This window comes from Ambystoma mexicanum, chromosome 2p, assembly GCF_040938575.1.
Source record: "Ambystoma mexicanum isolate Mex_15411 chromosome 2p, UKY_AmexF1_1, whole genome shotgun sequence".
NCBI lineage: Eukaryota > Metazoa > Chordata > Amphibia > Caudata > Ambystomatidae > Ambystoma > Ambystoma mexicanum.
The window spans coordinates 307,837,561-307,856,431 of NC_090923.1; the positions used below are offsets into that span (position 1 = coordinate 307,837,561).

General features: G+C 45.2%; 1 protein-coding gene across 5 annotated transcripts in view; it reads right to left on the reverse strand.

Moving 5' to 3' along the window:
* FGD3 (FYVE, RhoGEF and PH domain containing 3) overlaps positions 1 to 18,871 on the reverse strand; it is a 924,278-nt gene that overhangs the window by 191,484 nt on the left and 713,923 nt on the right. For all 5 annotated transcript variants that reach the window (XM_069643609.1, XM_069643613.1, XM_069643610.1 and 2 more), the window contains 2 exons: positions 6,274 to 6,412; positions 3,038 to 3,096 (listed from right to left, as the gene is read on the reverse strand). In XM_069643609.1, coding sequence (XP_069499710.1) covers positions 3,038 to 3,096; positions 6,274 to 6,412 — 198 coding nt within the window. The remainder of the gene's footprint in view (positions 1 to 3,037; positions 3,097 to 6,273; positions 6,413 to 18,871) is intronic.

The following is an 18,871-nucleotide window of genomic DNA, read 5'->3' on the forward strand; positions in this document are numbered from 1 at the left end:
TCAAAAGACAAATTAGATGACGAAGTTTGAGATATATGTGAAATACATTCCAAAGCTAGTGATGCCATATCCAGTATGGAAGGAACGCATACCCAGTATTAATGACATGATTAAAAGACAGCTGGTGAAAGGGGTGAAGGGTATTCGTAAACTACCCAAAACAATCAATTACTTCACTGCATCCTAGCTGCCCTTTCTGCTGGAAGACATAAAGAGATGGCCAGACTATCATTTGACGATAGATTACCGTGAGTTGAAAGGTCTGAGTGCCCATCTCCCAAGTGGGTCAAGTATTTCCCAATATGTTCACGAAGGTTAGCCCAAAGGCAAAGGTGATACATCTGTGAATAAACTTAAAGACCTGGCATATATACTAGCCAAACGCAGGATAGCGATGGGCTGGAAGGCAAGCAAAAGACTGAGGGTAGAGGCTTGATGTCGGGATCTCCTGAAATGGGCAGATGCAGGAACAGTGGTATGGAGAGAAGAGGTGGACAGAGGGGGAGGGGAAAGAGGAAGCAGGCACACTAAAATCCTGTATGCATTTGGTCGCCTCACTGTCGGGGTCTGATCAGGAGAACCCGGAAGAGGATAGCTCCTCGGACGGTGAGGAGAGCGTGAGGCCCATGGGACAATTGGATAAGGCTGTAGTAGTGTGAGGCTCAAGGGAAAGGGAGGGAAGTTGGGGAGGAGGAAATGTTGGGAAACTGTATTTGTGCACCGAGATTTGGTGTAATGAATGGCAATTCAGTTGAAACCAATAAAATGTTAATTAAAAAAAATGTCTTTTTTCCGATTCTCACGGAGGTAGATAATGAGTTCTGGGCAGGGAGTTCCTTTTAGGAATGGGAGTCCTTGTCCTCAGGAGGGGAGTCACTACTAGTGAGGTCCCACTTGCCCAGACCCCTAAGGAGGGTCTTGCTGAGCAGGCTCACCTTCCTAGCCTCAAAGGGGGTGGCTTGCCCTTGGGGAGAAAAGACAAATTTCTCAGATTTCCCACAGTGCGCTCTTGGGAAGCGATGTTTTTTACTCCCTTTGATAGTTACTTGGGAGAGGTTAGATTTCATCATTTCTGACCAGGGATCGCTTACATTGGCTAAATTTGTTGTTTTTTGTGTGATCACAACGTAATGGATTTGCAGTCACCTGGAGAGCCAGGTTTTGTGCCCAGATTCTCAACCTCTTACCCATAAATGATACCTCAGTGGCTAGTTCAATGTATGTAAGATGCACTTACCCATGTGTTCATACAGATTATTGGGAGGGCGCCTAGCTGAAAACTCTTATGCATCACCAGCAGAGCCATTCTTTTCCAGAGGTGATTACAACCGCTCTAGCAGTCTCATGCATCCTTCACTTGTGTACACCTCTAGTCATGAACCTCCTTTCCTGTGGAATGGAATTCTGCGATGCTAACTTCACAAGCAGCAATCAGCGTGCCAGCATGCTCACATCAAAACTCTGTGGTCCCCATTGTCGGCAACACCAACCTGCCCTTCTGAACCAGACTGATTATGTGGCACAAACTAAAACATAGTTTTAATCTTCTTGATTAAAATGGATTGTTGCTGGTTTGTTGGACTTTGGGCTGTGTGTAGCAGTGTTCCAAAGCAAGGCATCTGCGCCTACAGTGCAATGCAAAGCTCAAGAATGCTGGTCTGCTGATGAAGGCAGCAATTATTGCACCTTCAGTTTTTCAGCAATCTAGCAATAATCCTGCGGTCAAATTTGTTACATCAAGTAAAGGTCTCCATGTTTCTGCGTCTTCCTGCAACAGCACGCCTGCTGCTCACAGAGGCCCATATATGAAGCGTGAGCTTGTCAGTTTCCTTGAAAGCACACGTCAGCAGGAGCCATGTCTGCGTCCTGAAGGATCCATCATGCAAAATGTACGTTTATGGAGTGCACAGAACCCAAAAACAACAAGAGGGAGACTATGGCTTATTTAAAGACACAGAGGTTCAGCCCTTTAGAACATCCCAAACAGAAACCAAAGAACCAATGTGTCAATCTTCCTTAATCAAATTACTCCTCACTCTCCTCTCCTCACTACCTCTCAGTAAAACAAGAGCACCCAGACCATGAACCAAATAGGCACTGGGTAACACGCAGGTAAAGTCTTAAAACACATTTTTTATTTTATAAATATATATATCTATATATATATTTTTTTTATATATTTTTTTATTTTTCAATTGTCTCAATTCACATATAAAGTTCTAAAACACAATTGTTTAACATAGCCTAGAAATTTCAGAACAATCATCAATAAACATTCAATTCATCTTTATCACTGTACTAAAGGTCTATATTTCACGTTGATTGGTATAACCTTAGTGGACAAATGTCCACTATTGGACAAAACGACCTTAAAGTACAGAAGTGCAAACCTGCATGAAGTGCAAAAAAGTGCAAAAAAATTGCAAACATACCACATTAATAATTCACAAAAAATTAAAACAACAAATACAATTGTAGTCTAAACACTGCGTTGGCTTTTTTTGTATACAATTTATTCTAATGTATAAAGGACACTTGACCGAAAGCAAGTGACCTATTGAACCCTTCTGTTAGGATATTTTCATAAACTCCTTTCTTCCGAAAGGTATATCGTACTAAACCTTTGGTTATACCACTGTTGTAAATTCACAGTGTAATATGCCCAACATGTTTCGTCCTATGGGAGCAGTTATTAATGCCTACTACAAGGACTTCTTCAGGGGAACCAACGTGGTCCCACTACAAATTCTAAAATATATGGTATTACACCACTTCCAGTCGCAATGAATGTTTAGTGTACTCAAAACCAGAACTCTAGCCAGAAATGTATTCAGCCTCCTTCGGTCCTGTTTACAAGTATCTTTCTTCTGTCAATTCACATTGGATCTTTGGAAGGAGGTATATGACACCCGTCATGCAAGCGAACATTAATTTAGTATTTCAGAGCTTGGAATATACAGGAGTCCACACCTGGACTGCGCCCTTGTGTCGACCAAATGCACAGAACCCAAACACAGTTTAACAAATGTTCACTCACCATCTTTCGAATGGCTGCATTTGAATGGTTCGCCGCCGTAGAAATGAGCTCCAAAGACTCTGCAAAAGAATTTACAAAATATGCATTGGTAACATAATTTGGACGGGTACTTGCAGCCACCATTTTGGTACTCATTAGCAATACGCAATTTAATGCAATCTGATCTTGTCTTGTATACCGCAGCTTCTGCCATTATATTAGCCTCAAGGCGCTAAATGCAATTTATAAGTGTCATGCAATTCACATAAGCCAAACGCACACGAGAGAAATGCATCTGCAAATATAAGTAGCTAAAGCACCTGCATTTTAATGGGTACACCTCTGACTTTAAGTGTCACTCTAAAATGTGAAAAATAAAGAATCCCGGTGAATGTAGATCTGGGAAACAGTTCAATTTATTCTCAAATAGAACAATACACAAGTTGATCATTTGAGTTTCCATAGATTTGACAGTGCTGAACCGTATGAACTCAGCACTTCCAGGTGCGTCTCAGAGTAGATAAGGTTTAATGGCATATTAACTCTCTGCCTCCAAATCTGTGACGAGACAATTCTGTTCCAATGAAGCACTATTGAAATTCTGGAAGACTGCTTTCCAAGAGGTTACCTTAAAACTGCCAGGGCTGCCTAATCAATGCATCACAGCTCCTGTATCTGGGACGCACAAGAGCATCCTTCCCTCTCTCTTTCCCCTTGCTGCACCTGCTCCTATATCCCTTCCTCATTCTGCTTCTAGGATAAGATATCCCATCCCTCAAGCATTAATGAAATGCCTGCTTCCGAGAGAGATGCAGCGCCTCATTGATTAAGGGATGGACTATTTGTGGGTCTAAAAAGAATAGTCTCTATGGGGTTAGTTTTGAGGACTGTATTTGTGAATTCACAGGGCATGATACTATAACGTATAGGATTTCCTTTCTTGTAGTCTGGAAGTAGAAATCTATACTTTCTCGTTGATGTTGGGTAACTGTTTCCAACTGTCAACAAAATCTGCTGAATATTCTTCAGGGTAGTTGTTCAAAAAGTACCAGTTCTGCGTCTCTTTTTCCTCTTTTCATTCCTTTATTCTCTATGGACATGATTTGCAAAGACATGCACTGCAGCAAATGAGGAGAGGGCAGTGAGCATTTCATATGTGCACATTCTGCCTCATACCGGAATAACAAAGCCCACAAAAGGTACGAATCTGGAGAAATCTCTGCACATCTAAGAAGCCCTTCCACAAATCACATTTGCACCAATGCTCCAGGCATCTCAAAGTCTGCTCAAGTTTTAAGCATTGTTAATCAGGTACGTGGGAGGGATGAGCAATGACACACTCAACACAACAGAAGTGAGTTTCACAAAGGATTGTTAGAGTAAGAATTTGGAGATAGATGGGGGTTGGACCAAATGCCAATTGGATTTAGGCGAATAGCTATAACTAAGGATGTTCCGAAGAAAGCAGTGTCAGGGCTGGGACAGCACAAAGTGGGTATTTTTCCAGGTATTTCATACCTCCAAGGATGAAAGCCCAAATAATATAGTTCAAAACCTGTGCTAGTCCCTAAAGAAATTTACAACAAAGTGGCCAACAGAAAGTTCCACATCCTAACCTTAACAATTATTTAGCCTCCTGGCTACTGTCAGTTATAACACAAATGTTCCAAGAAATGGCCAACAAAAGAGTTTGCAAATCCTACTCGGAAATGTCCAGCCCTGGTCTACCACCAAGAAACAAAGCTTCTCCTGTGAAGGCTTTTCCAGGATTTACTCACAGTCTGGACCGTTCCTCAGGTTTCCTGTTTTAATGCCATCTCTTCAACCAGACCCAGATTAAATGCTTCTTCATGTCTCTCTCCTCAAACTTTAACTCGGCCTCATAACACTCTGGCTTATCATGACCTTGGTTTCACAGAATTCAATTCAGTATCAATGGCTATTCTACCCCCTCCTCCAATTCTGCGTTCTTTTTCTGGCAGAGAGTATTATACGACACTTCTGCCAGTGGTCTCTCTTATGAAACATCTTTAGGAAGTCTTTCACCCTCCGGCTTTCCTCTGGTCTCACAGCTGGGTTTGGGAGGACGCTGAGTTACGCTCCTATAGTCAGATCCCTTGTAGGCCAGTCCTCTGGGTTATCTTCATCCAGGGCACATGCTACAAGGTCCCCAGAGAATGTCCTACCTTGTCCCAGGCAGAGGGTTCCACGTGTCTCCAGGGATCGGTGTGAAGCTCACTGATTTTGGACAACCTCCCCCTTTCCTGGGTCAAATCTAAGTGTTTGTCTAGTCCTGTGGGAATAGCTGGGCCTGGTCGGGATTTGCTTCAGTGCCTTGAACTCGCTGAAAGCTTGTGTTTTCCTCAATGGATTCCATTTTCAAATCTACTTAATTGTGTCGCACCGAGGAGCCTAACGAGGTAATTTCTCTTTCTTGTTCAGTCTGTACCTTCATAAGCATTTGAAGCTCATATTGTTTTCTTAATAACCTTTGACCCGTTGAATGCATTTTCTGCAAAATGTCATGTGCAGAGGTGTCTGTGCCGGACAATTGAATTTTAAAAATTTCATCCAAATCTGTCAAGTCACTCAAAAGATATTGGGAATATAAATTTGGGAAAAAGTGAAAGTGCGTGGTGAGGGCGATTTATGTTTGCGTTTGTATCCATTACATCTGAATTTCAGTTTTTTGTGAGTTTTGACATTGTCATCATAAAGTCCCCTGTCCAGCTCTAGATGACAGGCCTACCTTTAAACCAGAAAGTCCTTGACATAGCTCTAGATAAAAGGCGCATCTTTCCAAGCAAACTTAGAAATAAATGTCTATGACCCAGTATTCTTTTCTGCTTCTATATTAAAGACTTACATTTACGTAACGCTTTCTTTTTACTTTGTACTTCATCTAATTCCTATGTCCACCCTTTGCCTTTCCGCCCTTATATGATTCCACTTGCGTTCATGCCTCTTTCCTGTCCAAGACTAAAATGGTTACTAGATACAGGTGTGCACATATATTTCCCACATGTTTAGTGAATGTTCATGGATATGTCTTGCTAGGGTATTGCCTGTTTAAGAATAAACTGTAGTTCATTATCTTGTTTTGAATGTATTATCTATTTATTCCCCAAGTCAGTGTTTGACAATCAGTCTTAACGCAGTGTTTTATTTTAAAATTCTCCTCTCTTGAAACAAATAAACTGGGCAATGAGCATGTTCATTTTTAAAGTTAGGAAATGCCATATCTAAAATGCACTTACTTAAGGAGTCTTTCCTGTCCGGAGAAACCTCCGGGAGCTTCTTGAGATAATCCTTTAGCAGCAGCTCGTAGCGTGGAATCCTTTGCACGGGCTCAAGCATGTGATGTTGTAACGTCAGGTTGCCACATACTTCATCTTTCTGCATTGTGAAAGCCCAGGCAAGTCAGTTGAATATTGCAGTATGCAGAATTAAAAAACACAATTATTAGTTCCTTGTAATTTCACAGCACAACAAATGATCACTCCTGGGGATGGTCAAAGTGGCTATAGACATGTGCACCGTGATTCATTCATGTGTATAGTTCCTACATGGGCATGATCAAGTCATATAATAGCACAAATACAAGTATTGTGGAAGCATATATTAATTAAATTGTTCTAGAGCTCCCCAATCAATGGATTTTTTTTAATGAAATGAATGTTCCCGACCCCATTCGACCCAACAGGAAACAAATAGCTGAAAAGTCAGATTATCGCTCCTTGTTAAGTAAGAATTGATGTAGTCACACTGTGTGAGACTACACAACACTTATCTGCTTGGTATTAGGTAACCTACCTTTTGGTATAGGTCTGTACACCACAGGTTGGTAGTGTGACTGAGCAGCCAAGAGGGGTAAATGTGAGCTGTAAAGCTGTACAAATAAAATCCGTAAATACAAGTAACCAAGTAACACTACACTCAAGGTCTCAGTTGTATATAGTTATTTATTTAATTAACATCAGTTTTTAAATAAGCGTTCTTTAAAAAGGCAATTCATGTAACAATGTAAATACATTTTAAAAATACTTTTCAGAATCAGAACAAGTTAGTGGATAATCTTTGGATATGCTTCTTACACAATTCCTACACCCTGAGGTTACTTCAGTCACAAGGACAGCAATGGCATTTATAGATTTACTTTGCAGATTCTGAGGTTGCAGAAAGAAAAGGTTTAAGGAAGGAAAAGGTTAAACAGGTGCTCAGTATATGTGAGGACAACTACATCTTCCAATTAAATCTAGACAAGCCTTTCCCAGCAGTAACAGTCTAAAACAAGTTACCACCTCTGAGGGACAAACAATATCTAAGTCAATGGGCTAGAAGAGTCTGCAGGGAGTCAGGACAGCCAAAACCAATTGGAACACAGTCTACGGAGCTGAGGCACTTCTTAGATAAAGGTCTTGCACAAAGGTAGAGCGTTTGTAGAAAAATCACTTGTAGGGTCACACGATGTTAAGCTGGTGAGAAAGAGAGTTGAAATCAACTCTAAAAGTAAGCCACTGCAATTTCCCAACTGAGAAGAGCACAAGAGCACAGCTAAAAGATAATGAGGTAAGTATCCCAACTCTAAACAGTACCTCTGATTTGATTTGAAGAAAAGTGGTCCAGCTGGATTCTGTCTTGCTACAGCGGTGCAGACTCCTTGTTCCTGATCCTCAGTCATGGGGACAGGAGGGAGGACGTCTGGAGGACGCTTGAAGCAGTACTTGGGTGATCGTCGGCAGCTACGAACTCTTTTCGGTTCTACGGCACTTTGCGGTTTCTGCGCTTGGTAAACAGCACAGTCGCAGATCTCGGATAAGAGTTGGGCTTCCTTCACTCCCTGGGTCCTGCACTCTGGAAAGAGTGGACTCAAGCACTGGTCGTCCTGCTTCTGGAGGGTCCTTAGATTCCTGGAGCTTCCAGCTGGATTTCACTCGACTACGGATTACTCGACCCCTGGCGTTTGGTTCCTGCAGCAATGAAGAAGTACAGTCAGTCGGGGAAGATGGTCCAGTGGAGTTTGTCTCTGGGTTAGTTGGTCCCACTAATGCAAGGGAAGAAGTTGTCACTTCTGGAGCTTCTCTGTCGAATTGATAAAGGAGTTTCAGCACAGCAGCAGGGCTTCAAAGGGCAATACAAAGGTCCAGGAGGTTGCAGCAAGCTTCATTCACAGTTTCCTCGTCAGGTGTTTCTCCCATTGGTCGACTCTGCCTCTAGTCCAAAAAACCCTTGCCTTTTAAGCAGGTATCTCCCATTCAAGCAAAGCCACAGGTTGTCAAACAGGTTGCCAATCAGGTCTGATTGCATCCAGGCATTCCTAGAGGCAAAGGACAGGGCAGTTTCGGGATCCACCCTCACACCCTGTCCTTCCAGACACACTGGAGCCAGTGGCGGGCTTCAGGGCTGGGGGTAATGTTGAGCATATTCCAGTAGCCAATAAAATTGATGTGTAGCCACACTTTTGTAGGAGCACTCCAAACTTGGACTATGTCCCTGACATACTAGGTAGTTTTGCCAGGGGCAAAATGCTGACAGTCCAAGGCGCCATAGTATTCCCGCTGGCAAGAAGAGCGCTGCAGTGGAGAAATGCCAACGGAAACCCAAAAATAGATGCAGCAGCGGTGGGCAGCATTCTGAGGTAGAGACATTGGTTTGTAAGCCATATTCAATCAACACTATAGCTAAGTCAATGCCTAGTCTGGGATGCTGAGGAAAACCCTTATTGATGTATTTTTATATCCAGTTCAGTACTCTGGATGACAACCCTTGTATAACACCCCCCTCTTAGAATCCCCCTGACCCCACTGAGCCAAGAAGTAGGTTGGTTTGTTTTGCAAATTAAAAGGTTTATTTGAAAATGTAAACAATATATATATATATATATATATCACACTTCTATAAATAAATTGATAATGGATATTCCACTTGTGAATATGAGCAGTAGTCAGCAAGAGGTAACTTACGAATAGGAACAGAAGAATAAGGTGGGAAAGAATGCTTTATATGGTTCAAGGAAACGCAAGGTGGAATAAAATGCAGTACAGAAATAACTTGTTATGATTTTAGCAAAAGGTAATATGATCACTTTTTCTTTTGACAATTCACTCCCCCCCTATGCAATACAAGAAATGGAAGGAGAGCGCACAGTCTTCAAGAATCCCAACAAATCACACTTTATAATGCAATACACAGTTCCAGTTCTCCCAGCAAGCTTAGGGAAAACAGGGATGAGTTTTAAACACAGGCGAATTACTTTAATGTGGTTTGCAAGGAAGTGAAAAGGTGCTAAAATTACTATGAATTTTAGCAAAGAGAAGCAAAAAGCTGCTGATTTCTACAGATGAAGAAATCGGGCCAAATCGCAAATCGCGGTAAATTTCGCGAGTGCGTGTCTCGCGATTACGGAAAAAGTATAGGGAGTAGGAATCCGATCCCTTTCTTTGTACGATGTCGTGGCCACTGATGACAGAATTCTCCCCTTTTCATCCAGATAACGACCTCTAAACCTTTCCAGATTTTACACAAATGTGCACCAGGGAGATGGGTTTCAGATGATAAAGTGTCAGATTTTGTACATGCATACATTTGGAGTGAGACCCTATTTTTCACTAGTAACCCCCCAGAATACACCACAGGGTCCTAACGCCTCTTAAAACATGCACAGAAAAATCACAAGAATAATGATATTACTTATGTAATTTTGACCAGTCCGCACTATGAGTTATCTATCTTTTTAACTTATGCCCTGGTCAAAAAGGGGGTGGCTTCCCACATCACAGGGTGGAATAACTGGTTTATCCACTTCCCCCAAGCTCAGCTGCTAGCAGAGGCACTGCCCCTCCCAGTTTCCCCCAAGAGGAAGCCACTTTACGGCCCCCCAATATAACATTTGCCTGAGTCCATTGTTCAGTTTCCTGCAGTTGCCCCTCCCCTAATCTAATCAGAGAGGTGTCAACTCCTTTTGGTGGGGAAGCAGGATGCAGCTAGGCCTGGGAAGAGTGGCTGAGCAGGTTTCTCCTGTCGGGGGTAGTTGTCAGGCAGAATTCAGCTAAATGTCACTTTAGTTCCCAGTTTAAATCAAACTTACACTTTTCAAATATACATTAAATAATTACTTCTTTCAAGTCATTTCAGAATATAGTTTTACATTGTATCAACCTCTTAGCAAGTCTTTCATTGGCCTGGTTTCGGTTCATTTGTTCATTTTTACACAAAAGTCTGGTGGTTTTAAAACGCCGGCTTTCTGATATGGTGAGCACCGGTACTGCATCAATTTTTGTTATTAAGAAAAGGAATTCCCCACAATTCTGGGTTGCGTTTGGCAATCAGCATTGCCATTCCCAATGGTTTCAGGCTACTGTGTGTGTAGCCCAATGGTGGTTTTGGGCGGTGCCCTCCTGTGCTCACAACATAGGCAAAAATGGGTGGCAGCCTATTCTTCATGTTTTCCCTGTGCACTCTCTGGGGAATTCTGGCCATCGTGATGTTTTCCATGCCAGTACTGCACAGTTTTATGGTAGGGCTTGGATGCATGGGTAAAAACATCCCACAAGCCCCCCCTCTTGCGATGGCCATTCTGTCCTTTCACTGATGGAACTCGCAAGATCTGGGATGTTCGCCTCCTTTTCTTCCAATTCCATGGATGGCACAGTTCAGCATCTTTTCCTTCCTCCAGTCGATCAATCAGTTCTCCTTGCTGGTCCTGATAGGAGGATTGGGCGGTACCCCGGGCCCCTCGGGTCTCTGCTCCCGGTCCCCGGTCGTCCTCCTTGGTCAGTCTCCGTGTTTTCTTTCTCCTAGGACGACAAAGGAAAGCGGCAATACCTATTCGTAGACATTTCTTCCCCACCATTGATATAGTGGGGTGGCAGATACATTTTATAGTCAAAGAATTTGCGTTCTTATTTTAACAAAAAGCAAGATACAATTAAAGGACATTTTTTTTTCCAAATCATAATATTTTAGAGACTATATGTGGGATATTTTAGAGTTGGAATTGAATTACTCTGGAGCAGTCCCCTCTGGTATTGCAGAGGACTCCTCCAGTTGTTGCAGAGTGTGCCTGGGATGGCAACACTTTAGCTGATTTATATGTACCCACTTGTCTTCCCCTTCCGCCAAACCGCCTTTGGGGATGCGGATCTTGTAGGCAACAGGGGAGATCTTGTCTATAATTTCAAACGGTCCCTTCCATGTAGGCAAGAATTTTCGCTGTTTGGCCTGATTCTTTTGGAAATTGTATAGATAGACCCGGTCACCAACCTTATATTCCTTTCGGGTAGTTTTTAAATCATAGTGGGTCTTCATGCTCTCGGCTGATCTTTCTAGATTCCGCTGAGCATAGGCAAAAGCATGCTGAAGCTGTTTCCATAAATTCTCCACATACTCATGAGTTGTGGAGGCATTTATCAGTTTCTGCTCTTGGGTCCTGTAGAGTAAATGCTGGGGAAGCACCATCTTGCGCCCCGTCATCAACTCAAATGGTGACATTTTGGTTGCAGATGAAGGGGTAGATGGACAGTAGGACCACAGGTAGTCGGATATCCCAACTTGGCCCAGAATCTGCCACAAACTTTTTTAATATGCTCACAATTTTCAGGTTGTAGCGTTCCACTGCTCCAGAAGAAGCTGGCCTGTAAGCAATGTGTAGCTTCCTTTTAACCCCCAGTATCTCCCACATCTTTGTCATTACTTCACTGGTGAAGGGGCTACCTCTGTCTGACTCAATCCTTTGAGGTAGACCAAAACAGGAAAAGATGTGGTTAATCATCAGGGCAGCTGCTGTTTCTGCCTTGCAGTTTGGGGCTGGGAGACATTCCACCCACTTGGTAAACAAGCATGTAACGGTCAACATGTACTTGTTTCCTCTAGACGAGTGAATTACAGGGCCTACAAAGTCGATTTGCAAATCTGACCATGGCAGTATCATCCCCCTCTTTTGGAGAGGCGCACGGTGTGTGAGGGATGATGGCTGAAATTGTGCACACACAAGACACCCCTTCAAGTATTGTTTGAGGTCCTGCCCCATGTGTGGCCAGTATGCAATCTCTCAAGATTTCCAGTGTTGTGTGAAACCCCCTATGACCGGCGGTGGCCGCATCATGGGCATGACTTAACATCAGGCTTCGGAATGAGGTAGGAACCACCCACTGATCATGGGCAGCTAGGGATTTCCTTACCAACAAACCGTCTTGGATTCGGAACATCTTTGGACATTTCATCAACACTCTAAGGTCCTCCTTCCCAATGTAATCGGTATCCGTCAGGGGAAAGTTCTCAGGGTCCTCAATGTGTTGGTAAAACTTACCAATTATTGGATCCCCCTTCTGAGCTGTAATCAAATCAGCATCCGGGGGTCTCCTTACTCCATTGTGCAATTGAAAGATCATTGTGAGCATTGGTCTGGGACCTAGTGATGGCAGTGACCTGGATTTCCCCCAACAGGGAATCTATTTCTATTACATCCCCTTGGATGGCCCCGGTTTTGGCCAGCTGATCAGCTAAGTCATTTACAGTTTGGTCTGGTCCCTCTACTTTGGAATGACCCTTGATCTTTTTCCAGTAGATGGTCATCCCATTCGATGTGACCAGATCATCAATATTTTGGATTAGCTTCCCATGTTTCAGGCGTTTGTTATTAGCACATAACATGCCTCTGGTTTTCTAATTAACCAGGTGCTCCAAGAACCCGTTCCGTGCATAATCCGAATCTGTGACTATGACCAGTTCGTGGAGTTGATGTTGGACAGCAGTGAGGATGGCCTGATGCACAGCCATCAATTCTGCCACCTGACTACTTCGGGGACCAATTTTGTATCCAGCGGAGGGTTCTGGGGACTCATTCACCCATGCATTCCCTACGCCAGCCACCAGTTCTTTCTCTCCGTTGTTGTCAACATGGTACGAGCATCCATCCACATAGACAGTGGGCATTCCCTCACACTTGTCTTATTCAAAGACTTTATGTGGGGAATTAAGGTATGCCTCCATGTTGTATTGATTTTTAGACTTTTGTCCTCGATACAGTTTTCTCTGGCACAATCATGCAAGTCAGCCAGACCTTGCGCGAGGGGACTCTTCCTGTTTTGGCCATATCTGACCTCCACAGGAAAGCCTTGCATTGACAGAATCCAGGAAGTAATTCGGGAATTACTCACATTTCCGGCCCGGATTCTGTCACTTTGGAGATATTGCAGAGGCTGGTGTGGAGTCCCCACTATGATGTGTTCCCCCTGGATAAACGGGCGGTAATTCTTCAATGCCCACACCGTTGCCAGGAGTGCCTTCTCACAATCGTTGAATTTTTCCTCCACAGAGAATAAAGTTTTGCTCGCATAGGATATTACTTTATTGACCTTGTCATGCTTTTGGTATAATACTGCCGTCAAGCACGTATTAGAGAACCCTGTCTCCAGGAAGAACTCCTTGTTTCTGACAGGGTAAGCTAGGCAAGGCGCTTGTGAGAGGCTTCTTTTGAGTTGTCTTACTGCCTCGGATTGTTCTGGACCCCATTTCCACTTGACCCCCCCCCTTCAGGAGATGAACCAGGGGTCTAATGATCTCTGCATAGCCCTCAATGAACTTTCTGCTGTAATTAGTCAGTCCAAGGAGGCTCCTTAGTTCCCCCAGAGTCGTGGGGTCTTTCAGTTTCTGAAGTGCTTCCATTTTCTTTTCCTGGGGACAGAGACCCTGAGGAGTAATCTCATGCCCCAAGAAATTAACACAGGTTCTACACCACTGTGCTTCCTGGAAGGAAAGTTTTGCTCCGGCGGCCCTCAACTGTGTCAGAACATAACAGATCTCCGCTATGTGTTCCTCCACAGATGAACTTTTGATGAGGACATCAGCTACATAAGTCAGGTTACCCCTCGCACCCAGGTTGGGCATGGCCTTATGTAGGAAAATGTTGAATTCATTGCCCGAGTTGAGGTATCCGAAGGGAGTCCGGGTCCATGTGTACTGCTGGCCCCCAAAAGGTAAAAGCCAGTTTGTATTGGTCCTCCCTACTGACAGGCACGGTCCAGTATCCATTGGTCAGGTCTATTGCAGTGAATACCTGTGACCCCTGAATCTGGGCCGGCCCTTGGTCAATGTAGGGCAGAGGCCATCGGGAAGTATGGACCCGTTTGTTGAGCTCCCTAAGGTCGGCGCAGAGTCTCCACTGGCCGTTTGGCTTCAATATTCCCAGCACCGGATTATTGAAGGTGCTGTGTACTGGACGGATTATTCCCCGGGACTCAAGGTTCTTAATTATTTCAGTAAGGGACTCCATGGATGCGAGAGGCAAACGATATTGCTTCACAAACACTGGAGTCATTCCAGGGTCCGTGGGAAGTGTTGTGGTGTGGATGTCAGTGCGACCACAGTCATATGAGTCTACCGCAAAGAGATATTGGAAATCCAAGAAAACTTGTTTCACCTTTTGCTTCTGTTCCAGAGTCACGCAGGCATCAGCTAGGTTGACCCTCCCTTCCACCATCTGCCTGAAGCCTGGAAAGACTTCTGGTTTGGCTATCTCAGTGACCTCCTCCAGCTGGGTGGAGAAGTCCCTGGTCAGAGTGCTGATTTGGACTGGAGGCTTCAGGTGGGAAAGGCAGCCCTCATGGACCTGGAAAATCACCTCATCCCTCCTGAAGTCACAAGTCACATCTTCCTTACCATAAGAGCAAGAAGTGTACACCAGGATGTTCCCCCCATGCCGGGTGAAAAGCCTGTCTGGTGTTGTATTGTCCTCACTGTCACTGTCAAAACAGTCCTTGGGCATCGGTCCTAACAGTTCATTCCCTAAATCAATGGAGAAATGTCGGTCATCAACCGCCATTCCAATAATGGTGCCTGCAGCTAGAGTAATACTCTTTAAGTTGCTGTTATCCACCTCGATTGGAATGGTGTCATGTTCTATGTTGACTAATGGTGTTGGGTTTACCCCTAACCCTTGCTGTTGGAGAGAAGCATTTAGATGAATATAAGCATCAGGGTTTTTCAATTTTTGTCCTCTTAACTTTCACTTCCAGGGAGAATTGTCGGGTCCTTTCTGGGATGGTGACTTACTCTTTAATCTGAATTTCAACTGCATAAGGTAGCAATTGAGCTGACCTAAATGCTTTTTCTGAATCATCAAAGCCCATGGGATTATCCGCTAATCGGGACCAAGCTTTGAAGTTTATTAGGTCCAAACTAATGGCAAAGCGATTGAGAATGTCACTGCCTAAGTAAAAGGTGGCAGTGACGTCTCGCACGACCCAACAATTATGGACTATGCTCTTGTTGCCGATGGAGATTTTGAGCATACACCTGCTTGGCAGGAGATGTTTGGAATTGGGTGCTTCCAGGGCCATTTCCCATTTGTCTAGCAGTTTGAATGTGGGAATGGCTGGATCTTTTGGGAGTTGGCAGAACATGGATTCGCTGATGAAGCTCTTACCGTTGTTCATACACACTTGAGCGAGAACAGAGTCCTTCCCCTCATTTAACTGAACAGGGATGAACAACTGCTCTCCAATTTGCTGAATATCAGCCAGGCTCTGAGCTGATTTCACATCTTTCTGGACTATAGGAGTGGGAGTTTCTGATTGTGGATTAGTAAAGAATTTCAGGGTGTTTCCTTCCAGTGTGGAATACCAACTTAAACTGGAAGGAAGGTTGATTTTCAGAAATAGAGAGGACCCCCCATCACCAGTCTGTTGTCCTACTGCTATTACTGTCACGTCTGGAATTTGCCTATTCTGGAAGTGAAATTCTACTTGGTCAGATTGTTGTTCAACCATGTGGCAGGTGCCGTTTAAACTAACATGGTTGACACTCTGTTTTAATTTTATTGGTTGGCTAGTCTAGGTCCAGAGGACCTTGTTTACGCAATCTATTAGGGGTGACAACCTTCTCAGGAGGTCATTCCCTAGTAAACAAGGGGTGCCCTCTGGAGTCACTACTATGACCGGGTGTTTCAACTTGTGTCGCCCAATTTTGATGTCCAAATCTGCAGTCCCCTCGACAGGAATTTCCTTCCCGTCAAAGTTCTGCAGTTGTCCAGGAAGAGAGGTGAGAGGAATACGGTAATTCTCCCCCCTTCCTGCATTTAGTTCATCAAAGGCCCTTTTGGACAGAAGGGTAGCTTGGGATCCAGTGTCCACCAGTGCCAACATTGTACCCTGCCCTGTGCTTGTACCGGGGCATAGTATCTTCCCTCCTTCTCCTCAAGGGGGCACAGATAATGCACATTTTTGGACAACTGGTGGGCTAACTTTCTGGTTTTGGACATTGCTAGCAAAGAGATTTGGGCAGAATTCTGTGGAGAGCCTTGGGAATCTGAAAGAAAAAGTTGGCAACTGGAGATCAGAGCCATTGTGGGTTCCCCTGGTTCCGGTTCTGGGCCGCCCCCCCCTTTTTGGAGGCAGTCACCAGGATGGGTTTGAACCAGGGGATTTTGGTATTGTCGGTTCTTGGATGAGATGATGGGCGGCGGTAGCTCAGTCTCCACATCTCCCCAGTCTGAATTGGCATCCCTGGGGACCCATTTTTCCTTGGGAGGAGTTCCCCCATCTCTGAAGGAGAAGATCCTTTTCCCAGGATCTTCTGAGGATCCCTCTCCCTCAAATTGGAAGACCTGTACCTCCTCCACAAAGTGGGTCTGTTTGGGTCCTTTGTTTCTCCTACCCCCCCCTCTGCTCCTTGGGAGGCAGGCTTTCATAGGCAGGAGATTTTGTTTCCGGTTCCTGGTTTTCCAGGGGCTGTTTACAAGTTGGGAAGGAAGCTTCCTCCAAGGCTTTACACCCCCTTCCCCTTGTGCCTCCTCCCTGGGAACCGGTGGGTTATCGGGGTGCTGCCCCCGTCATTGTTCTGGAGCACCAGGTCCAGAGTTTGGGGCATTCTGCAGTGGCATGCTCATCTGAGGGTTCTGTTGAGCCCTCAGTATGTGACCCAGATCTCGTGCCATATTTTGGACCTGGCGCTCAAGTTGTGAAACCCGCTCAGGCTGATACGGGGCTCTATTTTCTCCCCTGGGGTGATCCCGGGAAGGGTAGCTATCCCTTCTCTGGTAGTACCCCTGGTTGGGAAGATTTTGGTACCCCTCCACCCTTGGCCTCCCCTCTCCCGGATTAGGTTGTCTGGGCTCAGGGAATTGGGGAAAGAAGAATGGATGATTTTGGGGCTGGAAATTGGGTGGATACCTGGGGAAAAAGTTCTGCCCAGGATTCAGTGAATTTCTGCCCTCCTGGGGGAAGTTCCCCAGGTCAGGTGCTTGGCTGGATCCCCCCCTTGGGCTGGAGGAGTCCACACATAACCCAGGATTGGTCGGTTTCCCTTGTAGCGGGGACTTACATAGTCAGGTGAGCGGGGGAGCCCATTTGTGGGACTACCTCCTCGACTCCCTGTCTGTGACTGGCCCGAGGGCCTTCTGGGCTGTGAATTATTTGGTGCAGGCAGGTTTTTAGGCCCCCCCATCTCCAAATCTAAAACGGGGGCAACCTTTACCTCTGCCACCTTGGCAGCAGCAGGGGTGCTGTTGGTTTTGGGGTTTTTCGGCGCATTATTTTTATTTTCGATGCACCTCATAGATCCGGGTGGCTTGCCCAATGACCCAGTCTAAAGATCTTTTCTCATGAAAATCTCTCACTGGCTGGGTCATGATGTATTTTGGCAAGGCATGAAAAAAAGTATTGACAAATTCTGCTGTCCGTGCGCACCCTTCTGGTGGTCTGCGCAAAGGCACGCTTCAATTCTTGTACGAATTCTTGTGGGGCCTGATCCTCCCCACATTGCAAATTGTAGGCTGCCTTGCGAGCCTCTTGAGGATTTCTGTGCACAGAAAAATGTTATAAGATGGCCGCCCTGTATGTGGACAACCTTGAATGGTTTTGATCCTCCAGCCCTGCAAAGAAACTGGAGTATTTTGGTGAGAAGGTCCATTTGACGTACTGGATGCAGCTACTGCTGTCCTTCAAATGGAAAGTCTCCATCATTTGCTCATAGAGCTCCAAGTGTTCCCAAACAGAATACTTGGCGTTCTTATGATAAGGCGTGATGACACTCCTTATTGCCTTTATTTGTTTCAATGGGTCCTTAAGCAAGGCCCTTTTTGCCTTATTGGCCTTTTTGGTTCGGGTAACCCTGGTCCATTCATCCTCTGACTCAGAAGCACTGCTCCCAGAGGTGCCTGTCTGATCTTCCAGGTTTTCCCGGATTCTGCGAGCCTGGGAATGGCTGGCCGAATGTGGGGACCTGGTCTCTTGTGTCCTGTAATGCTCAGAGGAGTCTTCAGATCCCTCCTTGCTGCCAGGATTTGATGGGTACCCCCCTCCCCACTGACCTAACTGGGCAGAGGTTTTCAGGATGCCCTTAATGGGCCTACTCTCCTGGGGTTCCCCACTAAATTGCACTGTGCTTGGGTGCCCATACCCGGATGCCCGCCCATCCAATTCCTGGGAGGTACTGGCCTATGAGCCCCATACTTCTAGCTGGATAGTAGTCTGCCATCCCCGTGGCCCTGGGCTCATACGCGCGAGGGGACATGGGGGTGGCAGAGTCCAGGGACTGGGAGAGATGAAGGCCTCTGGTACTAGGGCTCCTGAGGTTATGCTCAGGAGTTTCTCTTTCCCAGCGAACCTCATCTCTATCCGCCCCTGCTTCCTGTTGCAAAGCAAGAGCCTGCGCTTTCAGTTCCTCAGTTAAGGCCTTACTAGACTATTAGTCTCTCCTGCATCGCTACCTGTTGCTGGAGCCTATCATTGTGCTGGCAGAGAGTGTCATTCTCTCTCTGTGCCTCCTGATTGATCCTGGAGTACTGGGCCAGTCTCTGCTGCAGGAGGGTTACCTCCTCAGTCCCATCCCTACTGGCCTGCTCCTTTCTTGCCAGAG